The following is a 25,245-nucleotide window of genomic DNA, read 5'->3' on the forward strand; positions in this document are numbered from 1 at the left end:
GGTCTTTATCTTCAATAGCTTCTGATAAAAAATTTCTAGCCTTAATATTATGAACCTTTGATTTATAATTATGGTAATCTAAGTCTGGATTCTAAACAAAATTAAAGAAACCACAACAAATTAATGAATCATTATCACTAAAAGAATCTAAAACATCAAAATACTTTTAAAGAAAAATCACCCTTAGTATTATACCTTCCATGACTACAAAACATAATCCATCCCAATCGGAGTTAACTTTTTTCTCAATTTCTTTAATAAAATGTGTTTCTTGTAGGTATATCAGCTTTTTTGGTATGGAATAAGTTAAAAATATCAATCCTTTTAATATTATCATTTAAACCTCGGCAATTATAAGAGAACATTTTAAGATTACTCATTGACAATTGTAATTTTAATACATTCATCATTATATATCCATTGTACAAAATAACTACACTTGACTGAAATTAATACATAATCCCAGTGAAACAACTCTAAATAATCTGACCTCAATAAAGTAAAATTATATTTTAGCATGAATAAACTAAGAAAAATTAAAGAAAGAAAAAAGGAACTTGCAACAACATCCATTATGCAAGAAATTACATATGGAAAAAAGAACAGTAGACAAGTTCTCATACAAAAAAGTGGAAAAAATAAAGAACAAATCTTTACATACAAGAAAATGAAATAAGCTTTAAGAAAGTCAATGATAATTTATTTCATGTGTTTATGTTAGTACATATAAGCTTTTTGAGTTTTTTTGACACTTTTAAATTGTTAATTGTTATTTAATTTTTTAGCATTAAGTATCTATCGATACACGTGTGGGTTATACAGTCACATATAATGATTATATTTCATATGTTTAACAGACATTTATTGTTTATATTTAATTACAACTAACATGAACTGACATTGTTGAATAGTGTACTTTGAAAACCGGAAAATAGCTCAAGAGGATAAATACTAATGACATATGTAAATGCGTAATAAAGTACTTAGGGAAACGTTATTTTTATTTTTCTAAGTAGTTTGTTTATGGAAGTTTAGATGTTTTCATAACCATGTCAAATAAATGACAGTGTCATGCTTTTTGGATGAATTTTCAGAGGTAACTTGCTCGGTATTTTCACGATTTTTATCTTGATTGTTATATATTTTTAAGTGTTACAAATGTTTAACAAATATTGCTTTTTATGACCAACATGTAATCGCGACGTCTGTATTAATAAAACACTGACAGTCTGAAATGTATTCACGACCACCTGGAATAAACGACTTATACTAAACGAATGTTTAAGAATCCCCCTGCACTTGTAGTTATTCATTGGCATTAATCAGCCACCACCTTTTATCCGCGACCAGTGTCCGCAAATGTGCAAAAATTACGAAATGTTAAAACTTTTAAGCGATACTAATCTTGCTGACTAAGGACGCACTCAAATGTTATATCACAAGCTTACATACATAGAATAAAACGATTATTTGGAGGTCACGCGACGCCGCACCACTTGTTATGTCTATTAGTTTTGCGTGTTTATTGCACTGAAGCGATTGCATGAAATTTTTAATTGGCATTTATTTGCAGAAATGTTTGCCATAGAATCGTTCTATCAATACTTCTTTTACCTTAATTGTACTTAAAATTAAAAGTGCGGCTGTCAAAAAGGTAAAATACTCTTTAAAATGCATAGCTTGTGTAAAATTGTTTTACATGTCACCAACAGAATGAAAATGCTAAAAAAGGAAAAAAAGACATCAAAATTCTAGTTGTAAGAAAAAGGCTTGAGCTTAAGAAATTGCGTTATTAGAATATGAAAGCGAAATTAACTTTAAGATGAAGCAACCTCGCAGAAAAAGTATTTGAGAATATAAATGAACTCGTATACAAATGCTTCCGGGATTCTACATGCAGACAGTTACCAGATTCAGATCTTATGATAAAGCCAATGGTCGATGCTTTTAATGACTGGCACTTATCTGTTCCCACAGATTTTGTTAAAAATATCTATATTGCAAGTGTGTTCCAATATTTTTTTGAAAGGCTTTGTTCAAAATATCAATGTTGCAAGTGTGTTTCTATGAGACTAAGTAGAATAAAGGCATAATGAATGACCACTACAGCAGGGTTAAATTTGTTGGGTCAATTTTCGTATGATTTTTGCGAATAAATACACAAAATGTCACATGCAAAAGATGTAAGGTGTAGATGTTTGAAGTATACAGTTTGGGACACATTCTAAATGGTAACATAACTGTATCACAAAAAATTAAAAATGTCAAACAATAAAGATAATATGAAAATAAAGCCAGCTTATATCAAAGTTCAATTCAGCATCAGAAATTTCATGTTTGTACATCAAAAAGCAAGTAAGAAGGTCAAATAAAATCATAAATACCATAAGTGGGTCAGCTGATATCAAAATTCAACATAAAAAATACACAAATTATACCCCCGGTCCAAAATTTAAGTCTGTGCATAAAAACGCCAAAAAGGAGGTCTTAAGCAATAACAAAAGTAGGCTTTTTGATATCAAAATTCAAAATCAGAAATTAAACCCCCGTCCAAATTTCAAGTAGGTATATTAAAAAACGAGAAACTATGTCACATGATATCATTAATATCAAAATTAGTCAAAAATTTTTTAAATAAATAAAGAAGTGAAATGATTTTAATATATCAATAACAGCTCAACTGATACCAAAATTAAACTAGAACTGCCACTATCATGGCGTGAATACCCCCGCATACCACTTTGTCAGAATCAACAGTGGCCATTTAGAGCTCAAGGACAACCTCCCTGCCAAATCTGAGGTTACTAAGCCAGTGCATTGCTAAGTTATGTATTCTACATGCTTCAAATGTGAAAATGTCAAAATCAATACATTGCGGACAGGACATTCTTTCGCAATTGAGAAGAAAAGCTTTTTTTGTCAAGGCCCCTGTGACCTTGACCTTTGACCCAGTGACCTCAAAATCAATAGGGGTCACCTTATAGTCAAGATCAACATCCATGCCAAATATGAAGACTGTGGGTCAAAGGAATCTTACGTTAATGGGTGGACAAACTTTTTGAAGTCAAAGTCCCTATGACCTTGACCTTTGATCCAGTGACCTCAAAATCAAAAGGGGTCATCTACTAATCATGATCAACATCCATGCCAAATATGAAGACTGTGGGTCAAAGGAATCTAAAGTTATTTGGCAGACAAACTTTTTGAAGTCAAAGTCCCTGTGACCTTGACCTTTGACCTGGTGACCTCAAAATCAATAGGGGTCATCTACGAATCATGACTAACCTCCATACCAAATATGAAGACTGTGGGTCAAAGGAATCTTAAGTTATAGGGCGCACAAGCTTTTTGAAGTCAAGGCCCCTGTGACCTTGACCTTTGACCTGGTGACCTCAAAGTCAATAGGGGTCATCTACTTATCATGACTAGCCTCCATGCCAAATATGAAGACTGTGGGTCAAAGGAATCTTAAGTTATTGGGCGGACAAGCTTTTTGAAGTCAAGGCCCTTGTGACATTGACCTTTGACCTGGTGACCTCAAAGTCAATAGGGGTCATCTACTAATCATGACTAATCTTCAAGCCAAATATGAAGACTGTGGGTCAAAGGAATCTTAAGTTATTGGGCGGACAAGCTTTTTGAAGTCAAGGCACCTGTAACCTTGACCTTTGACCTGGTGACCTCAAAATCAATAGGAGTCATCTACTAATCATGACTAACCTCCATTCCAAATATGACGACTGTAGGTCAAAGGAATCTGAAGTTATTGGGCGGACAAGCTTTTTGAAGTCAAGGCCCCTGTGACCTTGACCTTTGACCTAGTGACCTCAAAATCAATAGGGGTCATCTACTAATCATGACTAACCTCCATGCTAAATATGACGACTGTAGGTCAAAGGAAATTTAAGTTATAGGGCGGACAAGCTTTTTGAAGTCAAGGCCCCTGTGACCTTGACCTTTGACCTAGTGACCTCAAAATCAATAGGGGTCATCTACTAATCATGACTAACCTCCATGCCAAATATGAACACTGTAGGTCAAAAGAATCTTAAGTTATTAAGCGGACAAGCTTTTTGAAGTCAAGGCCCCTGTGACCTTGACCTTTGACCTAGTGACCTCAAAATCAATAGGGGTCATCTACTAATCATGACTAACCTCCATGCCAAATATGACGACTGTAGGTCAAAGGAATCTTAAGTTATTGGGCGGACAATCTTTTTGAAGTCAAGGCCCCTGTGACCTTGACCTTTGACCTAGTGACCTCAAAATCAATAGGGGTCATCTACTAATCATGACTAACCTCCATGCCAAATATGAAGACTAAGGGTCAAAGGAATCTTAAGTTATTAGGCGGACAAGAAAAAACCGACGGACGGACGGCCGGACGGACGGACAGCCGGACGGACAAGCTGATTCCAGTATACCCCCTTACAACTTTGTTGTGCGGGGGTATAATTATACACATAAAACTACAGGTGCAACAGTGTGTCCCAAAATTTATTGAATTAGCTTTCTCCAAGTTTGAATCAAATATAAGAAAAAAATAAAAAAATAAGAAAATTACAACAATTTTTTAACAAAATTCAATAAAGAAAATTGAGCATTCAATCTCATCTTTGTTAGTAAAGTACAGGAAACAAATGAAATCTTGCTTTAGGCCTGATTTTATTTCCTGGGGGGAAAACTCTCTACACTGACCTATAAATGACCCTGCAGAAAAGATAAAGAAATTATTTCCAAATTATTGAGCTAAGTACTATTTCATGATTTTATTTCAAATTATTGTTACCTAGCTTTAAGGGTATATTATTATATGGTTGATTCCCGTGAAAGTGGTAACATAGAATGTCTCTTTTAATTAATAAACATGAATAATGTACGTAAACAGAATAAAAATGTCTTGAACAAAATATTATTTTGCTATTTTAAGTAGGGCTTTATCCTTTTATCAATAAGTTTGTGAATGCACCATTCGCTTTTAGGGGAATAAATTACCATATTTATTTTATACAAGCATTTTGAAAGTATAAATTTTAAAATTCAAACAATATTTTTTGCATCAGATATATAGCTTTATACAATTAAACAAGATTGCATTTGTGAAAAAATACTATAACACAACTCTAAATTATAATACCAGAAATATTTTTTTTACTATTCAAAAAAGTGCATATTTAGTAAAAAAAATATTAGTCAGGGTCTTTTTTTAGCATGTCAATTTGCAGATATATTTACTGTTCAGATATAAATCACATAGTGTAATAGTAAAAGTATTATTTCTTGACATTCTGAAGAAGATGTTTAATTTTATTTTGGCTTTAGAGACCCATAAAAGTGGCAAATCAAATTAATATGAGCAAATTTGATAAACGGCTACCTAAGAATGCTACAGACAAAGTTTGGTGATTGTCCATCAATTAGTTCAGTACAAAAATGTTTTAAGGTGTTCCTATTTTTAGCTATAGCAGCCCCCAAAATGGGTCAATTAAGTTAATATGAGCAAACTTGATAAAAGGCTACCTAAGAATGCTACAGACAAGGTTGGTGATCATCTATCTATTAGTTCAGTAGAAGAAGACATTTCTTTTTTTTTCTCTATTTTTAGTTTTAGCGGCCCCTAAAAGTGGACCAATCAAGTTAATATGAACACATTTGATAAAAGACTACCTAAGAAAGCTATAGACAAAGTTTAGTGATCATTTACCATCTAATTAAGTAGTAGAAGATGTTCTTTTCTATTTTTAGCTCTGTTTACCCCTAAAAGGGGCCAATTGAAATGACATGAGCAAAATTAAATGTGACTGTCACAAGAATGCTACAGAAAAAACTTGAGGTAAATCTGCCCAGTAGTTTCAGAGAAGAAGATGATTGATGACGACGGACGACTGACCATCCCCCTTTGATACAAATAGCTCACACTGAACCTCCGGTTCTGCTGAGCTAAAAAAAGCAGACACTTTTCAAAGCATCCATTCAAAAGTAAATGTAATGCCCACTATATCCCATAGCTATCAGACAAAGGCTGAATTATCATTTAAACAAATAATGTAAAATGAAGAAAAAAGAGGCAACTGCAATTCATAAATATTATTTATATTGATTATATTTAATGAAGGAAGTTTAACGGGAGAAAACAGTCTAAGGACTGATTCTTTGCGGAGTTTGTGTGTCTGCTACTGATATACTTCCTCTTAATGATATTGGGAATTCGATGAAGCCACGTTGTTTCTGGCCGATTTCACACAATCAGCTTCAAGTAGAGTACTATATCAACATGAAAGCCTTGATGCAGACGAGCATAATGCGGGACTGACTGAAATGATGTAATAGGCGAATGGAATGCGAAAACCATTGTTTGCGTAACACGATTCATTTTCGCAAAAAAAAATATATGAATAATTTTTTAACTCTTTTACCTGAAATTCAAAATACATTTCTTTTGCAGGATTACAGAGAACAAGTGTTTTGAGAAAATGAGGATCGCTGTCGTATTGTTTGAGCTATCTGCCTGAAAGTGAGTTTTTTCCTATATTAGGTTAGTTTTAATGTTTTGTTTTGTTATATTTTACTTTGAATTTACTTTCAAATAAATGTACAATTAAATAACTTAAAAGATCGTTACATCAAAACAGTAGAAAATAAAGGAAAAGAAATACGGGACAAAATTATTATATCAATTTAAGAAGCTTTTTTGATAACCTATTGTCAACAGGTTTTGTTCCTAAAATTATTACCAGTTACATCTTTGTGTATGTAAAATGAAAAATAATAAGAATGACTTCAATGTCGAATTAATTTTTTAAGATATAACCATCGCATACAGACACCTTATGCATACATAAGGTATTTTTCTCTACGCCATAAGTTGACCACTGAAAGTCGCATATCTTTCTTAGTCAGAAGTCATTTCATTTCTGCAGGTAGAAAACATCCAAAATACATGCTACAATTAGTGTTATAATAATAAACTTTGTCCGATATACACTTTGTGACCTATTGCATGTACTTTTAAACTTATTTAGTTTAACTATACATAATTCATTTTATTTCGATTGTGTAAGAAGCTATCAGATTATAGAATTCTAGTTTGAAAGCAACAAGGACTGAACAATAAGTGTAAAGTTTGTTTTTCTTCCTCAAGGAAACAACGGCTTGCTAATGATGTGGTTTGAACACACACGGAAAAAGATTACTGGTCCGACTCTTGAAACCCCGGCCAGGTCCCCACACAAAAATAATTTTAATGTTTTGTATTCCAGAATATGTGCAGCTTTTTACACTTGGTAACATTCTCAGTTGTGCTTACGTACACAGGTAAAATGACTTTTTAACAAAAACTTCCAATCTGTTGTTTTTTGTTTTGTTTTTTGTTGGTCTTGTTTTAGGTTTTACGTCACATCGACACAGTATAGGTCATATCGTGACGTTCCAGCTTTACTGGTGGAGGAAGACCTCAGGTGCCCTTCCGTACATTATTTCAGGCACGAACGGGCACCTGAGTAGAACCACCGAATATGTTAAATGATACTTCACAATAATATCATATAATATTATATAAATAATTTTTGCTTAACAATTCATGTGCTTTCTTTGCCAGAAACAGAATAATAATTATATCAATTTTAAAGAAATTTAAAACACTACAGAAAAACAAAATCGTTGTAAAGTGTTACAATTAAGATTATTAATTAATATTAATCCATATTTATAACACTTTATGATACTTGACATACTTAGTAATATGTAGTAATATGTATCCTTTCTTTTTATTAACAAAGTGCATACAAACTTTTTATTTATGCAGACGCAATATACACATTTTATCTCCTTATTTTGAGGACAATTTGCAAAAAAGAGAAAAGAACCGAAGGGTTGAATACCTTAAACATTTGGTGTATTGCTCTTGCCTTATATAGGATTCAAAACGATATACATGTAGTATTAAACAAACACGTGGCTAGCTCGATATGGACGAGTTTTTTTATCTTAATGTTTGTCGGCATTGCATATAAGACCGTACCAAGCATTCATGCTTTTTCGAGTAAACCATAAGTACATACATACATGATTGATCAAAACTGCCAATCATATACTCGCAATACCAAGTAATAGTTTTACAATCTAATCAGTATCTCGAAACTTTTTGGCGATATTTTTGAATTAAGGAATATCGGTTTGGACACATAATCAATGTCAACACTGCCAAATGTTTATAGGTCAAACTAGAAAATCTGAATATGCAATTAAGCAAATTATCTTCGGAATAAGATGAAATTCTTTTTATTGACATTCCGTAGTTTCTATCATAATATTGTTTACTTGTGAATAAAAGGTAAAAAGGCAAAAGTTATAGTTCTTCTGTTCCTTTTTGGGTCGATTGTGTACAATCGATGCAAAGGTATAACTACCCCTGTACAGGCAAACAATCGCAATTCCAAACAATCGAAACTCTGCCTTTCCATTTCACGAGATACGGTATTTTTGCACCGCACTAACGCACTATTTCTTATTGCCAACCGAATTTCGTTGACAAAGAAAATAGTTCCGTATGTTCGGTAACAAGTTAGAAAATAGATTCATGCATTGAATATAGAAGGGGTTGTCATACATTTCGAATTGTATTACATTATCGAAAATAACAATTTGGTTTAAATTTGTACTGTGCGCAGAAATTATATAAATGCGCGAGCGAGTGAATCACGTGACTGGCTTTTCAATGACGCCATTTTTATTCAACAGCCAGATTGAAACGCAGTTTCGACTCCGTTATTTGACACAGATATCAGAATATTTTGAAGAAATTGTAAGTATCGGATACTCATACAGAGAGTTTGACAATTATACCTCGATTAAACAAAATAAATTGTCCCAGAATGAGCATGGCGTGTGATTATTGAAGATTTGTTTCTGTGACAGAATATCATAATTTTCGAACGCAGACTACAGCATAAAAAGGGATGTTTAGTTCAGCTACATATGATGCTTTAAAATCCAAATAAATTGTGTATTTGACAATTGAAATAAAGATATCGTTTAGGCTACCGAAAATTTTAATAGAGTTAATAGAGGAATTGTGACTTTTTGTAAAAACTATTATATCAATGTATGTAACATTTAAGTACGAGGAGGTAATTTTCAACTCGGCCCCAAACCAACTCGGTCCGCAACAAAAAAGAAACCACTTTAGATTGTTTAGTTGAGGAACATCCAGCGGTAGATCACATATACTAAAAAATTGATAAGGTCTGTATGTTTTATTATCTTTGTTAAGATGAGATGTTTCAATGATTAATACAAAAAAATGAACTAGCCTAGCCTAAACATTTATGAACTGTAAATTGTTTCCTCGCACACTTTCATCAATAACAATATCAATATCAATTAGAAAAGGTCTATAAATTATAACATGAAAACGTTAAACAATGAAAGGTATGAACACATGAAACAAAGATAATTCAACATAGAGCAACAAAACTAGTTCCACTGCGGAATACCGTACTCCCGGATATTGCTCGATATTACGAGGACTTTCATCCCATTTCACGACTATGAACGAGGAACAAAGGTAAAAAGGCCACGAAATTTAGTCATTTTGAATTGGTTTGATATGATTTTATAGACAAACAAATACTTCGATAATTTCTCTAGTCACTGAAATATTGAGAAATAATTTTGAAATGTAATGGAAATGAGGTAAATTTGTCTCTTTGCTCACTTATAAATGAGCTCGGATCAGTCAAATTGAATGTTTTTGTGCATATAATTCCTTAAAAGAAATAAGTCAAATCGAATGAAATGTGATAACAGTGATTATCTTTATTTATGTGTTAATGTTCAATCAACAATAACATTTCAGATGACAGTGCATTTTGAGAATAAATAAACATGTCAGTTTACCGAGTATTGCTTTGTAGTTGCTCGCCGGTGTCACTAGTATTGCTTTTTAATGTAACGAGTATTGGTTATTAATATCAAGTAAATGTGAGAAGTAATCACAGAGTATTTACCACATTTAACCTTAAATATTTCTTATTGTGTATACTTATTGACATTATATATGCAGAATATGCAGAATTTGGAGGTACTGTACTGGAAGCATCTGCGAATAATACATAGGCAGTTAGATTTTCATTCCTGCTCATGAAACACTCAGCCAAACAAAGTCAGCACGTTTCTGTGGTGACAAAATTATCGTTCGAATCGAAGGATCAACCTTTTCAGAATTTATAAATTATTTGAAAGTGCATTGATGCTGCCTCAAGATTGTCATTATTAGCCGGTATTGAGCAAGTGGGCGAATATCTGATATCAACCCACTTGCTGCTACATGTATGTTAAAAATCCATATAAAAGTAATTTTTATGTTATTTTGCACCTGCATTCTTATTTCTAGCAACGGCAGACTGTCTGCATGTGAAATTTGTTACGTCATTAGCAATGAGTTATGACTGCCGAGCGGGTACTATAGTCTCAAACCGAATTGTGGATTTTGATAAAATTAAAATACAGGGCAGCAAATGCAATAAAAAGGTTATGATTCAGGGCAGGTATTCATTAGGACGATACCGGTATACTTGAACGGCATTAATTTCGGGCCAATATTTAAATAAGTGTGCCAATATCTTTCTTAAGGCACACTTTTGCTGTAAAAATCTATAATTAATGTCATCTAGATATGATTTTCTTCTTTTTAGAGATGGGTCTCCCTGAGACATGTATTTAAAGATTGTCATTGATGATTGTTCTACCAAGTACCCTGCCCCTGACAAAATTCAGGCGTTACTTCCAGGCCATCCTTATTAACACAAACTTCACTTCATTCATATTGTGATTTTTAATCAAATGGGAAATTAAATCTTTGTATTTGTCCGTAGAATAAGAACAGTAATAACAATGGAACATAAATATTTGAAAAAAATATCATACACTGTACATTATCTGCAAAACCATTGGCATAATCGATAAACAGACATAAAAAATGTGCTTATGTGCAATACTCATTACATTAAAAATCAATACTCGGTACACTTTCTTGTTGTTGTTTTTTTGGCCTGCATCTTTTTGTGCTCTCACACTTTTTGTCTGAAATTTGGACTAAGCATACTTGGATTATGAATTAAAAAATGCTCGATTCAATATTTTATTATATCTTGGTAATCTAATCATCTCTAATGATTATACAGTATCACAGTTATTATATTTTGCGAGCAGCCGATCGTTTAGGGGTAGTTTAATCAACTTTACAAATACCTGTAATACTTTGTTGTCTTTTAGAGCTACAAAAAGTACCTCTAGATATTAAAAACCTGTTGAGATAAATGAAATAGCCATTTTGAAAATATCGTTGCTGAACTTACTTTCGTTCCCTAATCAAAGTAGCGAACTGGGATGAAAGTCATCATAATATCGAGCAATATCCGGGGTACAGTTTACCACAGTGTGAGTGAGTTCCATCATTGAAAGATCTATCATAATTGACTGTTTGAAAAAACAGAAACTGCCAGGTCTAACTCATTTTAAATTCAAAATTGTTAAAGGTTTCAATAACTGTACTTTTGAAAATGGTTTTAGTTATTTGGCATAAACAGGAGGTCATGATAACGATTTAAAACTAGAAATGCCTCATAGTGATCATCATCTCATTGCATTTTCACTATGTGTAAAAAAAACATGGAATAATTTGCCAAAAATTGTAGTAGACTCAAAAAGTGTTCATGAATTTAAAATCAAGCTAGATCAACACTGAACCAGAGAAGTTCTATATAAAGTGTAAAATTATACAGTAGTGTAAACTGAAAAATAAATATGTTTGAGTGAATATAAATAAATATAATAGTGATGAGACCAATATGAAGTAATGGCGTAAGTTTGTTAAAAGACGAGGGGCTTAAAAAGGGCTAAGCCCTTCCATCAGAGCCCAGAAACACCTACAGGTATCTGACAGGTATAATGGAATGCAGAATAAAAAAATATAAAAGAATTAAAGTTAAATATTCAATCTTATTGGGAACTTTACCAGTAATGTTTAAGTTTAAGCCAAATTGGTATAGGGCCGGGCTCATCAGATGACCCAGGGGCTGAGTTACTTTTAGGGCTAAGTTGACTCGGACTGGTTAGAAAATTATGGTTATGCCAGTTTTGGTGTAAGAATAATCGTGACCAGAAATATCCTTGTATTTCCACATAGATATATAATAATTATAATTCAATACAAAATAGTTTTTTTCTTTCAAAGATCCTCATTTACATGCAAGTAATCGCAGTAAAGTCTAACCAAAATCTGGTTAGAAGTTTCTGGTGCGAAAAGTCCGTTATCCGAAATGTCCATGAATCAAACATTTGACAGGCGTCTGTTTTGTTCCAATAGTGGATTGAGTTGACCTGCTGTAGTTGGATATATAGCTGATTTGCCTACGATAACTATAAGTTGGAATGGTTTATTGTAACAATGATTTGAAAATTACATAACTGTTATAAGAAATGCATTTATTTCAGTGTGTTATATGACAGACTGTTGTGTGAGGTTTTGATTGTGACGTGGTTATTGTTTTATGAGAAGACGTAGTACTGTATGCTGTAAGTTCTGTTTAAATATTTTTAATTGTACAGGAAAGAAAGTAATTCAGAGCTTAGGTTTATACAGATTTTTTTTAGTATGATTGTGTAGAAAGCTATAAGCTTATAAGACACTTTTGAATCTATTTCCGGAAACAACTAGTACTAAAAATGAGTGTAGGGAAAACATGCCATATTTCCAGCTACCGAGATAGGAAGATTTGGCTTAAATTTAAAAAGAAGGATTTGGACCAAAAATAGGGGCATTTTAAGCAAGTGATACCAATCGTAAACTTAAAACTTTGCAAAGATATATAAATATATTTCCTCCATTTTATTATCAAAATGAGCATTTCTACAATATCATTTGATATTTTCAAATTTAAACAAAAATAAATGACAACTTAAGCATGTATCCGAAATGTGGTACATCCAAAATCCACATACTATTTTATACATGACCAAGGTGTTTGTTTCACCTGAGACCTCGGTACCTTGACCCATGAAACTTCTGAAATGCCCTTGTTTGACCGGTCATAACATCAGCTTGTGTGTCATGTTTGACCTGTGATAATTTCTGATGGATGCATGGAAATTTTATTGCTTGTCAATCAATAAGTGCTGACCCAGGAATTTTGCATTGACAAAGCAATTAGACTTGCCTACAGGTAAAGTAGTTGGACGAATAATCCGCATTAAAGTGGTTTATGCCAAATGGCAATCACTGACAGGTACACTCGCGGTTTGCATCTGATAGCGAGAAGTAAAACTGAGTTGTCCGTTAAATAATATACATGACATGTGTAGATAATAATTTTCATTAATTGGTAAACAATAGTAATTATATACGCGTGTCGATATGTCATACTTTGATATGATGATTGAACTGTGGAAATTGTAATTTTACCGATTAGTAGGAATGGACGTTTGAAGTATTTTTTGCAGGCACCTGTGGCTAATTTTAGCTTACTTACCGTTATGGTTAATTATCGATGCATTTCTTTAAGTATTGTTAAATCCTATTTTTCCTGCTGGTCATTTTTATTTCTAAAACAGAAAACAAGGTTTTTGTTCAAAATATGCAACTGTTGTGGTCAAGATTCTCAGCATATTTGAATTGTTGTCTATTTAGCATTCACATCACCAAGTTTGAACATATCTATTAATAATGAAAACCATTTGACTAAGCCTATAATTTAGGTAACTGGAAGTTACTGGAAGTAACTGGATTTACTGTATATTTGAAAATTATATGAGTGTTAAAGAAGAAATGCATTTATTTCAGGTATGTTATATGACAGACTGTTCAGGTTTTGATTGTGCCGTGGTTATTGTTTTATGAGAAGACGTAAAACTGTATGCTGTATGTTCTGTTTAAATATTTTTGGTACAGAAAGACACTTATTTACTGAGCTTTTAATAACATCCATTTCAGAACACATATTTGAAAAATAAAGTATTTAGATTAAAAATCATTTTTGTGTGCTGGTTTTGATATCTGATCATGTAGAATGAGACTGTTTTTTCCCCTAAATTTCAAATAAAATTGTTGATTGCTTATTTCAACCTTTACAAAGTCTGTTTTCACTAAGATGCAAATGTTTCAACCCATTATGCTGGTGTGACATCACCTCAGAAGTTATGTGAATTTATCCCTTGTGATTCTAATATTGGCAGTTAATGATTACAAAAAGTTTACCATTTCTTATGAAATCTAATTATGGTCAATATGTCTGTTGGAGGGTATATGTTGTGTCCAGTCCATAACTTTCTCATCCATCAATGGATTTTGAAAATACTTAACAAAATGTTATGAGATAATGTGTAGTGTGTAACATCCAGACCCCTACCTCCAAGCTCAAGGTCACATTTGGAGGTCAGTGCTTAACATTGGATGTTATAGGGTATATTTTGTGTCCATTCCATAACTTTTTAGCTCACCTGAGCTAGCTCAGGGTGAGCTTTAAGGACCATTGAATGTCCTTCGTACGTCATCCGTCCACATTTATTCGTTTACACTCTAGTGGTCACATTTAGGTCACATTTTTTGCCTCAATCATCAACAATCTTTATCAGGATGCTTGTCTTGGTAATTGTTGAGATGAGTTTAAACATGGATGAAAAAGTAGGTCACAGGAGTTAAAAATAGAAAAATCTTCTTAACACTGTAGTGGCTACTGTTTTGATCCAAATATCCTGGATATTGGTCTGAAAGTTTGTTTTGATAATTTCTATGTCAAGCTTAAATTTTGGTCACCCTGGGTCAAAAACTAGGTCACACTGCCCAAATGTGAAAAAACGTTGTTAACACTGTAGTGGTCACATTTTTGACTCAATTATCATCAAACGTGGTCAGGATACTTGTCTAGGTGATTGTTTGGATAAGTTCAAACATGGGTCATCTCGAATGAAAAAACTAGGTCACAGGAGCTAAAAATAAAAAAATCTTGTTAACACTCTAGTGGCTACTATTTTTATCCAAATATGCTTGGAAAGTGATTTGCAAGTTTGTGTTGATGATTTCTACGTCAAGTTTGAATATGAGTTACCTGGCGTCAAAAGCTAGTTTACACTGCCCAAATATAAAAAAAAAACTTTTTAACATTTTTAACACATGATTGTTTGCTGTATGAGATATAATTTTTATGTTAAATATGAAATGTAATTATTTCAGATGAGGATCACAGCCTTGTGTGTGAGGTTCTAAAAAACTAGGACTTGAGTCAGTTGATATGTTATTGACTGAAGTGCGATAAATATTTGATGTAAAATATGAGATTTTCATTTATTTCAGGTTTGTAATCGTAGACCTGTGTGTAGGTATGGTAATGACACATTCAGTTGTTTACAAAGTAACCTTGTAGACAGTATTCCTTTGCAAAGGTCAATAAGCTGCAAGAAAAAAATCATTTTATTTGAATAATAGTTTAAGTATTTACTTGAATCATGGTGTGTTTTGAAAATAATTTAATGACAAAATAATTTTTATATTGCTGTCTTTACATTACATATAATCTTACATTTATTAAAGTCGGACAGCATGAATGCGTACAAAGATTTTTTTTTGTTTAAATGAATGTTTTTTTTTTGTGTGTGGAATTTTTATCTATTTTGTAAGATAATTCAGTTTAAAATAAAGAATATATGATCTCTTGCATGTGAACATAATTTCATATCTTGGAAATGAGCTTAGAATTGAATTTATATATATTTCATAGAATTGAACTTACATAGATATCATTGATTTGAACATGGAATTGAACATGGAATTGAACATATCTTGGAATTGAATTGATATATATCATGGATTGGAATATGAAATTAAACATGGAATGGAACATATCTTGGAACTGAATTTATATTATATCATGGAATTGAACTTGTATATTTTTCATCACACTAATTTTTAATTCCTAACTTACTCACATGCCAATGAAAAGTTTGTTTTTTTTCCTGTTTATTACAATGGTTGCTATTTTTTTTGAACCCATCTTTTACTTAAACTGTACTGGAGTACTGAATAAAATAGCTAAAACAAATAAAAATCTTGTCAATACTTTTAAGTTTTTCCCAGTTTAAGAATACTTTGTGTAGATTCCATTACATAATAATAATATAAAAGGTATCAATTCAAAAAGAAAAATCTTTTAATGCACCAACCCCTGACCACTAGAATTTGTGAAATTGATGTTTCTACCCCTGCCTAAATAATGCACTCTTGTTCATTTAAACCATCTTCTAGTTAAGCGATTAAGGGCCATAATATTCTTCTTGATTCTCAAAATTATCAATAAAGCACTTAGTTCGTGACTTCACTCCTTGAATAGGCCCTTGGCAGTTTATCATTTGTACAGATAAAATGATTAAATGGAATAAATTTCTTGTTTGAATACTGAATAATGCGTATGATTTTTATTTCCAGTGTCTTCAGTCTTATTACTGTTCGGTAATATGGGGTTGTACAAAACAAGTGATGGTAATCTTGCAGCCAAAGTAGATCAGTCTGCAGTTAGTTTCAGCAGCATATTTTGATGAAGGTTCAGCCATGACATTGAAGCATAATATTTGGTGAATTATGTAGGCCATAAGGTGATTTATTTAATTACAGATGCTATGCAAATGATCTGTAAGGAAGAAGATATATATTGAAGGAAAAGTCATTCAGGTTTGTCATTATAAAATTCTAATCAGAATTGTTTATTTAAATGTTAGTAAACTTTTTCTAAATCACATTTTGTTTATACAGATTTATTTTAGCTTGATTGTGTTGGAAGCTGTAAGCTAATTGAAACATTCTCAAATCATTTCCTGGAACTAACCAGTATTCAGCAATGAATGTATAGTTTCTTGCTCAAGGAAACAACGGCTCACTAGACCGACTGGTTAACCACACAGCCACATGGTTACATCAAAAATCATTTTTGATGGTCACCATCCAACTTTAACTGAGGAAAATCTCTTTAAATATTTTAGGTTCATGTTTTGCTTGCTTTGCAAGATTTATCTTTATAAAACTACTTATTCAATTCCAATGCATTTTGAGAAAACGACAAAAAATGTTATTATATATAGTGCCGTGTTAACATTTCATTGCAACAATACATAAACTTCCTTTTTCAAGAAATATGGATGAAGAGACTGCAATCTCCACAGACGTTGACAGAGATTATTTCTTCAGAATTATCAACCATTCTTGACTATAAATTGACTTCTCTTATGTTTATTTTTATATTTGGTAATATTTACATTTTTTCTCAAATTCATTTATTTTGTTAATATAATGCAACAGAATTTTGAATTTTTCTCAATTTTGCTTGAACTTCATTATATATGAATAGATTGTCTGCAAACTTGGGCACAGCAGTCCATCAGAAAAAAAACATCAAGGAAGGTTTATTTGAACTTTACCTTTAAACAACCTTGCTATCAAGGACATATTATTACATATATCCGTCCCCTTATTTGTCTGGGACATAACTGTGAAACAACAAGAGGTATCAACATGAAACTTTGTAAGTATATAAATCGCATTTAGTCAATGTACATTGCTTAATAACTGTAACTCTGCCTTTCCTAATTTTGGAGTTATTGCCCTTTGTTCTTTTTTCACTTTGAACTTTGTCCGGGACATAGCTCTGAAACCAAAAGAGGTATCAACAAGAAACTTTGTAGGTAGATAGATCTCAATAAATAAAATGGCAGTGCAAAAGAGCTGTAATGCTTTATTTTAAAGTTATTGTTCTTTGTTCATTTTCATACTTCAAAAATGTCCAGGACATAGCTCGGACATATAAAGAGATATGAACAAGACACTGGTAGATAGGTGTCATTACATTTCCTGTCTTTGCCCATTCAAGCTATTTTCTCGTCTGTTGACACAAATCACAAACATTAAGCTTTTGCTATAGGGTCTTTCTGCAAACGGAGGATGAAACCATCTCCATTCCATTCCATTTTCACACAAATTGGCTACTTAGGTAAAACCTCTTTCTGTGTAAACAAAATACATTTTACCTAAAATGAAATTCTGTTTTTTTTTCCATTTTGAGCTGATTAAGTGTTATCACTCAGAAACATTTTTCACAGCAAAATTACATGAAAATGGCGATTCGGTTTGATTGAGTCTGCACATGATTGATAAAGTTCAACATCCCTCACGTCCCTAGCACCGGCTTTAGTGGTACTCATTTTTCAACACTTAAACAGTGCTGAAATCATTGAACACGAAGGTCAAGAAAAATATAGCAACATTGAACTGAAGTACTGGGTAACTTTTTAAAGCTGCCACACAATATTTGACGCCTGCTGTTGTGAAGTATGAATATGAGGATAAAGTGTGATCCCTCGGAAGCATTAATCAGACACAAATTACATGAAAATAAGATACTCGGATAAAGGTTAGTGTGTATTCGGCAAAACTTCATGAGGGTTATTTATATGAGATTTGTTAGCATTAAGATGTCGTTTCCTGCATTTGATTATTGTGTACAAATATTTCATTTGTCTTGACAGATTATCCTATTAAACCGATGATTTTAATCGTTAATGATATTTTGAAGATTGTTAAATCATAAATTGCCATATGTGTCTCAATTATTGATGTCTATGCTTGAATTTGTTGGAACAAATGTGTCATCTTTCGATCGGCCATGATTTTCAATCAAATCATCTAGCTCTTTACTGTCATCGCATCCATATATTTTCTGCTCATTTGTTATGAGTAATGCATTTAATGTATGTACTTCTTTAAATAAAAATCTTCTTTGATATATAAACAAGTTTTTAAATAAACAATATTAAAGCTTGCGTTTATAGTTTAAGATGCATGCGTTGGTTCTATGAAACACTCATCAATCAAACGTCTTATACTTTGTTTCTTTAAAAAGTAATAATTTGGAAGGGTTGAAATAAAATGTTGTTAAATAGTTGCTGTATATTAAGTTTATTGGCCATAATGCATTACATATTAATCCACCCATGGTCGTATGACTTGGAAGTTTTTTTAAATTTACACCCGTAAAATAAACACAGTGCATACATAGGTCATTTTTCTGCTAGATCCATTACCTTACATAAGTAAGCACCTGTCTGCGCAGCAGTGTTGGTTCGGGTATGATATCGGTGGTGCGAGCTTAGGTTTCAACCTTCAATATATATGTAAAATATCCTCCCAAGCGGATATGAGTCCAACTCAAAGCTAAGACATAGAGCAAGTATCTTTTTCCATAGAGTGAGCTTTTACTGGCGTTTTGTTTCATATGACACCATCACGCAGCTCTTCATACAGTTCTTAACATAGTTCATATTTTTATTTTTATGAATCATTAAATATATATACATGTAATTCAGCATGCACATGTATATGTCTGTTCTCATTGTATTTCGGCAAAGACGGCACAGTCCGATAATTACTTTTTTTACCCTGATGTAATCGATGATAATTGCTTTTTATGATCAAAATAGATCAAACAAAACAACACAAAAAAGCTTAAAAAGATATTTTTAGCTTGTGCATGATTACAAACAGAAATAAGTATCACGATTATAATAGTCTTCATGTAACCATATGATTTGATATTAATTCAGGCGCAAACGTTGTGATTCAGAAAACGGACAGTTCAGGTAATGAACATGCTTGCTCATGTGGTAGAAGTCTAACGTTAACTTGTACGTTGGAAGAGCAAAAATTTGCTGTGGCATGGATGAATGCGAACGATATAACACCAATTGCACAATGTGTCAAACAATCATGCAAATTAAATCCCGCTTATTTAGGACAGTACACGTTCTCATCTGATGCGGACCGGAATATTTTCAATTTGACGATAATAAAAGTGACTAAGAAAGACGATGGAAGAAAATTGGTGTGTTCTGATGGATCAAATATCGATTCTATAATTTTAAGAGTCATAGGTGAGTACAAAAACTACATAAATGTATCTTATTATTCACAAATCCTATTCTATTTTTAGTTTTGTAATTAAAAAACACTTATATCGTCAGAAAGCTTCCTAAATATCATTTATTTTACATTTAGCGTATTATGAAACATATATAAGTGAAATTTGCTATCGCCGCGGTCAATATATCATTTGCCGGTGAATATCATATCATTTTCAAAGACTCAATATTCAATATGTATAATATTTATCTGAAGCATACTTACTCTATATAATTAAAGGAACAATGTTAATTACCCTAGTTTATATCAAACGCTTGTAACTGTCAAGGGATTATGTTTTAATTCCTTATTATACATTTGTATTCTTGTATTTGATAATGTTATTCAGTCATGCTAGTTGTACCTCTGAAAAATAGCCCATACATTTAGGTTTGCAGACCATGCCAGACTAACAGGGCACATCGGATGCATTGCCATTAGATATTCCCAATATTTTTTTTTATTTACTTGACAACAAAGAAGTAGTCGAAGTGCCTGTGACAATAAGAATAGCCCAATTTTAATGTTCATCACCGCCTCATAATGATAATAATAGTAATAATAGAATATGTGTTTTAGATTATGAGCCTCAGCTTTTTGAAGATACAAAGAACGGGACTATAATGGCGATGTCTGGATGTGTTTCTCAAAACAGGAATGTTACTTTTAAATGGATTCTAGTAGATGTATGTTCATTGACATTTTTCATCATGAAACATTATTTCTAATACTTTTTAATATAATATTTTCCCTTTTAACGTTTTACGTTGCTTTAACACTTTAAAGGCCATAATTATGTAGACTTTTCAGGTTAACTGGTACAGAAAAACTTCAGGTGACCCTCCGTGTAGTATATAATGCAAAAAGGCACCTGGGTAGAATCACCGACGCTCTGTCAGCTTGATTGAAAGCTTCATCTCATGACATCATCTAATGTACCTGGCTGGGAAAATCCTCGGCCATGACAATTCGGCCACTGACTTCGATTCTGATAACATTGATACAAAGTAATACAAAGCATCATTCAAGATCCCGTTTTAAAGAAACACATGGTTCAGGAATTTAAGAGAGTTTTTATCATTTTATAATTTCTTATGTAAAAGATAAGTTTAAACTGTTTTCTTTAAATCATAGACTATAAGTAAATTGTCAGCTAATCTATCATTATTGACAATGATTGTTTCAAATAGGAAATGTCCCGTTTTTTAGCATAATTGTAGTGTTTAAAAAGCTAATATAAATATGTACTAAAATGTTTTTATTTGATTTGTGATAAACTTTGCTTTAATTCGTTTAATTCATTGTTTATGAAATTCCAGAACTAGACGAATACATACATTGTTCACACACGCACGCGAACACAAGAACATAAATGCAAACATACATATATCCTGCTTCAGTACGGATTTTTAAAGTTTTACTTTTCACCAAACTTGACTTCAAGGTGCTTACGCCTTCACGCAATACTATTATAAGAAAGATCAATTTCTTAATATCGGGTAATTGACCTTATAATTTAATGTTGACACTTCTGCTTTCGTTTACAAATTATGACGCCCCCTTCATATATTATTATTTCTTTTAGGTCGATAGTCAATTGGAAAAAGTCATACAACCCCAAATCCTTGACGCAAATATGACAAGTTGTTTAAATAATTCTGATTGCACTCATAATGACAAAGTTCAGTACACAGAGACTATTTACGCCAGAGCTAGTAATTATGGAAATTGCTATGTGAAAGTCGCAGCTTTTTACGGGAATGAACGTAAAGAGACACCTAATACTGCTGTGAAATACTTATTTGAAGAACAGGGTAGATATTTCTGTCCACAAATCTTGTTTTATTATAGTTTTGTTCTATTGATTATTGATTAAATCAAATGACTGCCATTATTTTAAAGCAGAGTTCCATTCGGAATTCACTTATGAGCGCAAGTGCACTACAACATTGAATGAGAGTAATTCTAGCCTGGGTTCCACTCTGTCGATTTTTCAGCAAATCGAAAGCCTTGGGAAATACAGTTTCGATCGAAGCGCCACCTAGTTTTCACCCGAAAATTAAGGGTGTAATTTAAAGAACGATAACTCAAGCAACCACAAACTAGTTTCTAAAAATAGAAACGGAATTTCAACGAAGTGACCCGAAACTCAACGAACAGTCACGGAGCCTCGCTTTCAAAACACCATTTCCAATTAAAAATTAAGAGTTTTGACACTCGTAAACAAAGTTTATTGCATAATGAGTGAATTTAATCAACATTTTTGATAAGTTAAAGACTTAATCCGTGTAGATGAAGTCTGGGAGCATCAGAGAAATGAGCTGGACGCATTTTATAATAGTATATGGCGTCAAAAAATCATTCACCATCTTCGCCTCGATTTCGATTTAGTCATGTGATTTGTTGGTCACGTGCTAATCGGTCTATTAATATGTTTATCATTAGTCGATAATTACATGGGAAACCCCGCAGTTTTCCCCAGGCGTTGATATTATCAAAACACGATCGAGTATGAAAAAGCGCGTATGTTATGAATAGGCCAAAAATATCAACCCCTGAATTCCAGGCTAGAGTTATTCTTACAAAAGTGACAATGTTGCTTGAAGCTTTTTTTATTTCTGCTTAGTATGCAAAATGTTACAGTTCAGTTTCAAAAGCTGATACAAACTAAACGTCATTAAAGAAAGCTTAGTTTGTATTATCTATACATGTATGCCATTAGTTTAGTTTTTTATTACGTCACATAAGTGCACATCAATTGTATGTTTTTACAGCTAACTTAAGCACAATATGTAAAATTTTATGATCGCTACTGAATCTGTATACAAGTCTCACTCTTGTAACATCTAGGAACAGCAGACCAAATGAGTTAGAATACAAGCCCCAGCCGTGTGTGAAATAGGCTCAATAGATCAACTCAATCTCTTACAAGCCAAAGTCAGGCGTGATCTTAGCCCTGTAGAATTTCATTCTGTACACAAGTCCCAGTCTTGAGAGATCTAGAGTCTGTATATAAACTCAATTAGTATACAAGCCCTAGTCTTGTCTGATCTAGACCCTGAAGATGATTTTAGTTAGTAAACAACCTCGGTTTTATATTGTCCAGACCTAGTAGACCAACCCATCAGAACATAAAGCTAAGTCTTGTGTGATCTAGGCCTAGTTATCTAACTAAACGAGTATAAAAGTAGTCCCGTTCTTATGTGATCTAGGCGGCCTGGTAGACTCACTCGTTTAGAATACAAGCTTCAGTCTTGTGTGATCTAGGTCAAGTAATTCAACTCAATTAGTGTACAAGCCCAAGTCTCGTGTGACCTAGGCCGTGTAGACCAACTCATATAGTAAACATTCCCAGCCTGTGGTCAAGGCCGTTTTTAACAACTCAATCAGAATACAAGTCGAAGTCTTATGTTTTCAAGGCCGAGTATACCGACTCTGTTAGAATACAAGCCCATATCTTGTGAGATCTAGGGTCTGTATACCAATTCAATCAGTATTCAAACATGAGTCTAGTGTAACCTAAGCCCAAAAGACCAATTCAATCAGAAAACAAGCCCAAGTGTTGTGGTGTTCGGCCCAGTTGACCAAATCAAACAGTATACAAGTCCCAATCTTGTGTAATCTATGCCCTGTAGACCAAATCAATCAATTTAATACAAGAGCAAGTTGTGTGTGATCTACACCAACTAAATAAATACAAGATATGTTTAGTGTGATCTAGGCCAAGTAAACGGACTGAAACGGAAGCACTAGTATTTTGTGATTAAGGCACTATAGATCAACTCAGGTCAAAGTCTTTTGTGATCTAGGCCCTGTACACAAACTCAATCAGTAAACAAGCCCCTTTCTTGTATAACGTAGGTCAACTCAGTGAGTATACAAGCCATGGTTTGGTTTTATCTAGACTATGCAGACAAAGTAAATTTGAACTCAGAGGTCAAAAGGTTAGAACATTTTAAAGATTTGCTATGCGGAATGAGATCAGTCTTAACCTGGAATACATTGGCGTCATTCCAAGAATTCTTTAACAAATAGGATCGGTAATACAGAGAGTTATCAAAAAGGTAAAAAGAGGTGGTCATTTTATGGTAAAATATTTTAAATCTGTTTCCATAGCAACCAGTGACTTTCTTAACACAGTTACTTTTGAAATCATTTGTAACCATTTACTTCAAATAGTAACCAGTGGTTGTTTTAGCAAATATGCCCTTTCCACGATAGCCATACAGCCTTGAATTTGTATTTGTCTAGATTGTGGCCCTATAATTATTTTTCATTCTTATTCACGGCTCTCTTGTCTATTTGAGTATCGATAACTTTTAGCATCCACCCAGCAACTAAATGAAGTTAACAACAAATGAATACTGGTAAAACAAATCGAGGTATTAAAGAACTATAGATGTAAAATTGCAAGAAAGAAGAATAAGTAAAGATACATTAATGAAAATATAAATTAAATTTTAGATAATAAAAGTTCAAATGGTCCTAACAGTGCAATTGTCGCTGGAGCGGTTATTGGCGTTATTGGATTTGTGTTTGCTATACTCATTTGTTTCTACAAAAGACATAAAACAAAGTGAGTTTACAGTCAATTTATTGACATAGATCTTAATTAAACAGTAAAAACGAGAAAGCAAGTGAAGAAAACAATAATTACTTAAACAAAGAAATGCAATTACAAATTGCTAATCTTAATTCAAAGTATGTAAATTTCCTTTCGAAATGTATCCTATGCTTTAAATGAGATATTGCACTTCTTTTTAATTCTCAAATTTTTAGGAACCTTTTGTTCTATTTTTCATAAATCATCGTTATTACATAGCAAATTTATTTATTGTAAGCGATGGATATAGAAAAAGATTTATGATGGTAATTTTACTATATGTTTATGTGAAACTCTTGTCTAATAATATGCTGGATTATGTGAGAATTTGGACTTGTTGTTGTCTCAATGATTAAATTGTTTTCAAGAACCTCAAGTTGTTTTGATTCTTAGTTCTTATAACATACACGGAATGTCAACTTATTGTTAGAGAAGGTGTGTTTTCCGTTGCTATTTGAGTTTTGTTTACAATTTCTGAGAATTGTATGCTAACCTAATGAGATTTATTAATCAGAAAAAGTGAGGTATAGATGTAAAATGCCGTAGTCAATTTACATATAAATTTATACGTATAATGTTAAAACTTGTTATGAAGCTTACAACAATAAAATTAAACAAGTCAAGTGTAAAACTTTGTACCCTACCG

At 32.6% G+C, this 25,245-nt stretch overlaps 1 protein-coding gene across 16 annotated transcripts in view; it reads left to right on the forward strand.

The window, feature by feature from the left end:
• Positions 1 to 24,592, forward strand: part of LOC132737581 (uncharacterized) — a 71,226-nt gene extending 46,634 nt beyond the window's left edge. For 2 of the 16 annotated variants that reach the window (XM_060724881.1, XM_060724883.1), the window contains exons 3-8: positions 6,446 to 6,514; positions 7,260 to 7,314; positions 19,642 to 19,968; positions 20,576 to 20,682; positions 21,582 to 21,810; positions 24,461 to 24,591. In XM_060724881.1, the coding sequence (XP_060580864.1) occupies positions 7,263 to 7,314; positions 19,642 to 19,968; positions 20,576 to 20,682; positions 21,582 to 21,810; positions 24,461 to 24,576 (831 nt within the window). In that variant the 5' untranslated portion in view covers positions 6,446 to 6,514; positions 7,260 to 7,262 and the 3' untranslated portion in view covers positions 24,577 to 24,591. The other 14 variants (XM_060724888.1, XM_060724889.1, XM_060724893.1 and 11 more) reach the window with 14 other exon arrangements.
• The last annotated feature ends 653 nt before the right edge of the window (positions 24,593 to 25,245 follow it).

This window comes from Ruditapes philippinarum, unplaced genomic scaffold (genome assembly GCF_026571515.1).
Source record: "Ruditapes philippinarum isolate M1 unplaced genomic scaffold, ASM2657151v2 ctg5877_1_1_1_1, whole genome shotgun sequence".
NCBI lineage: Eukaryota > Metazoa > Mollusca > Bivalvia > Venerida > Veneridae > Ruditapes > Ruditapes philippinarum.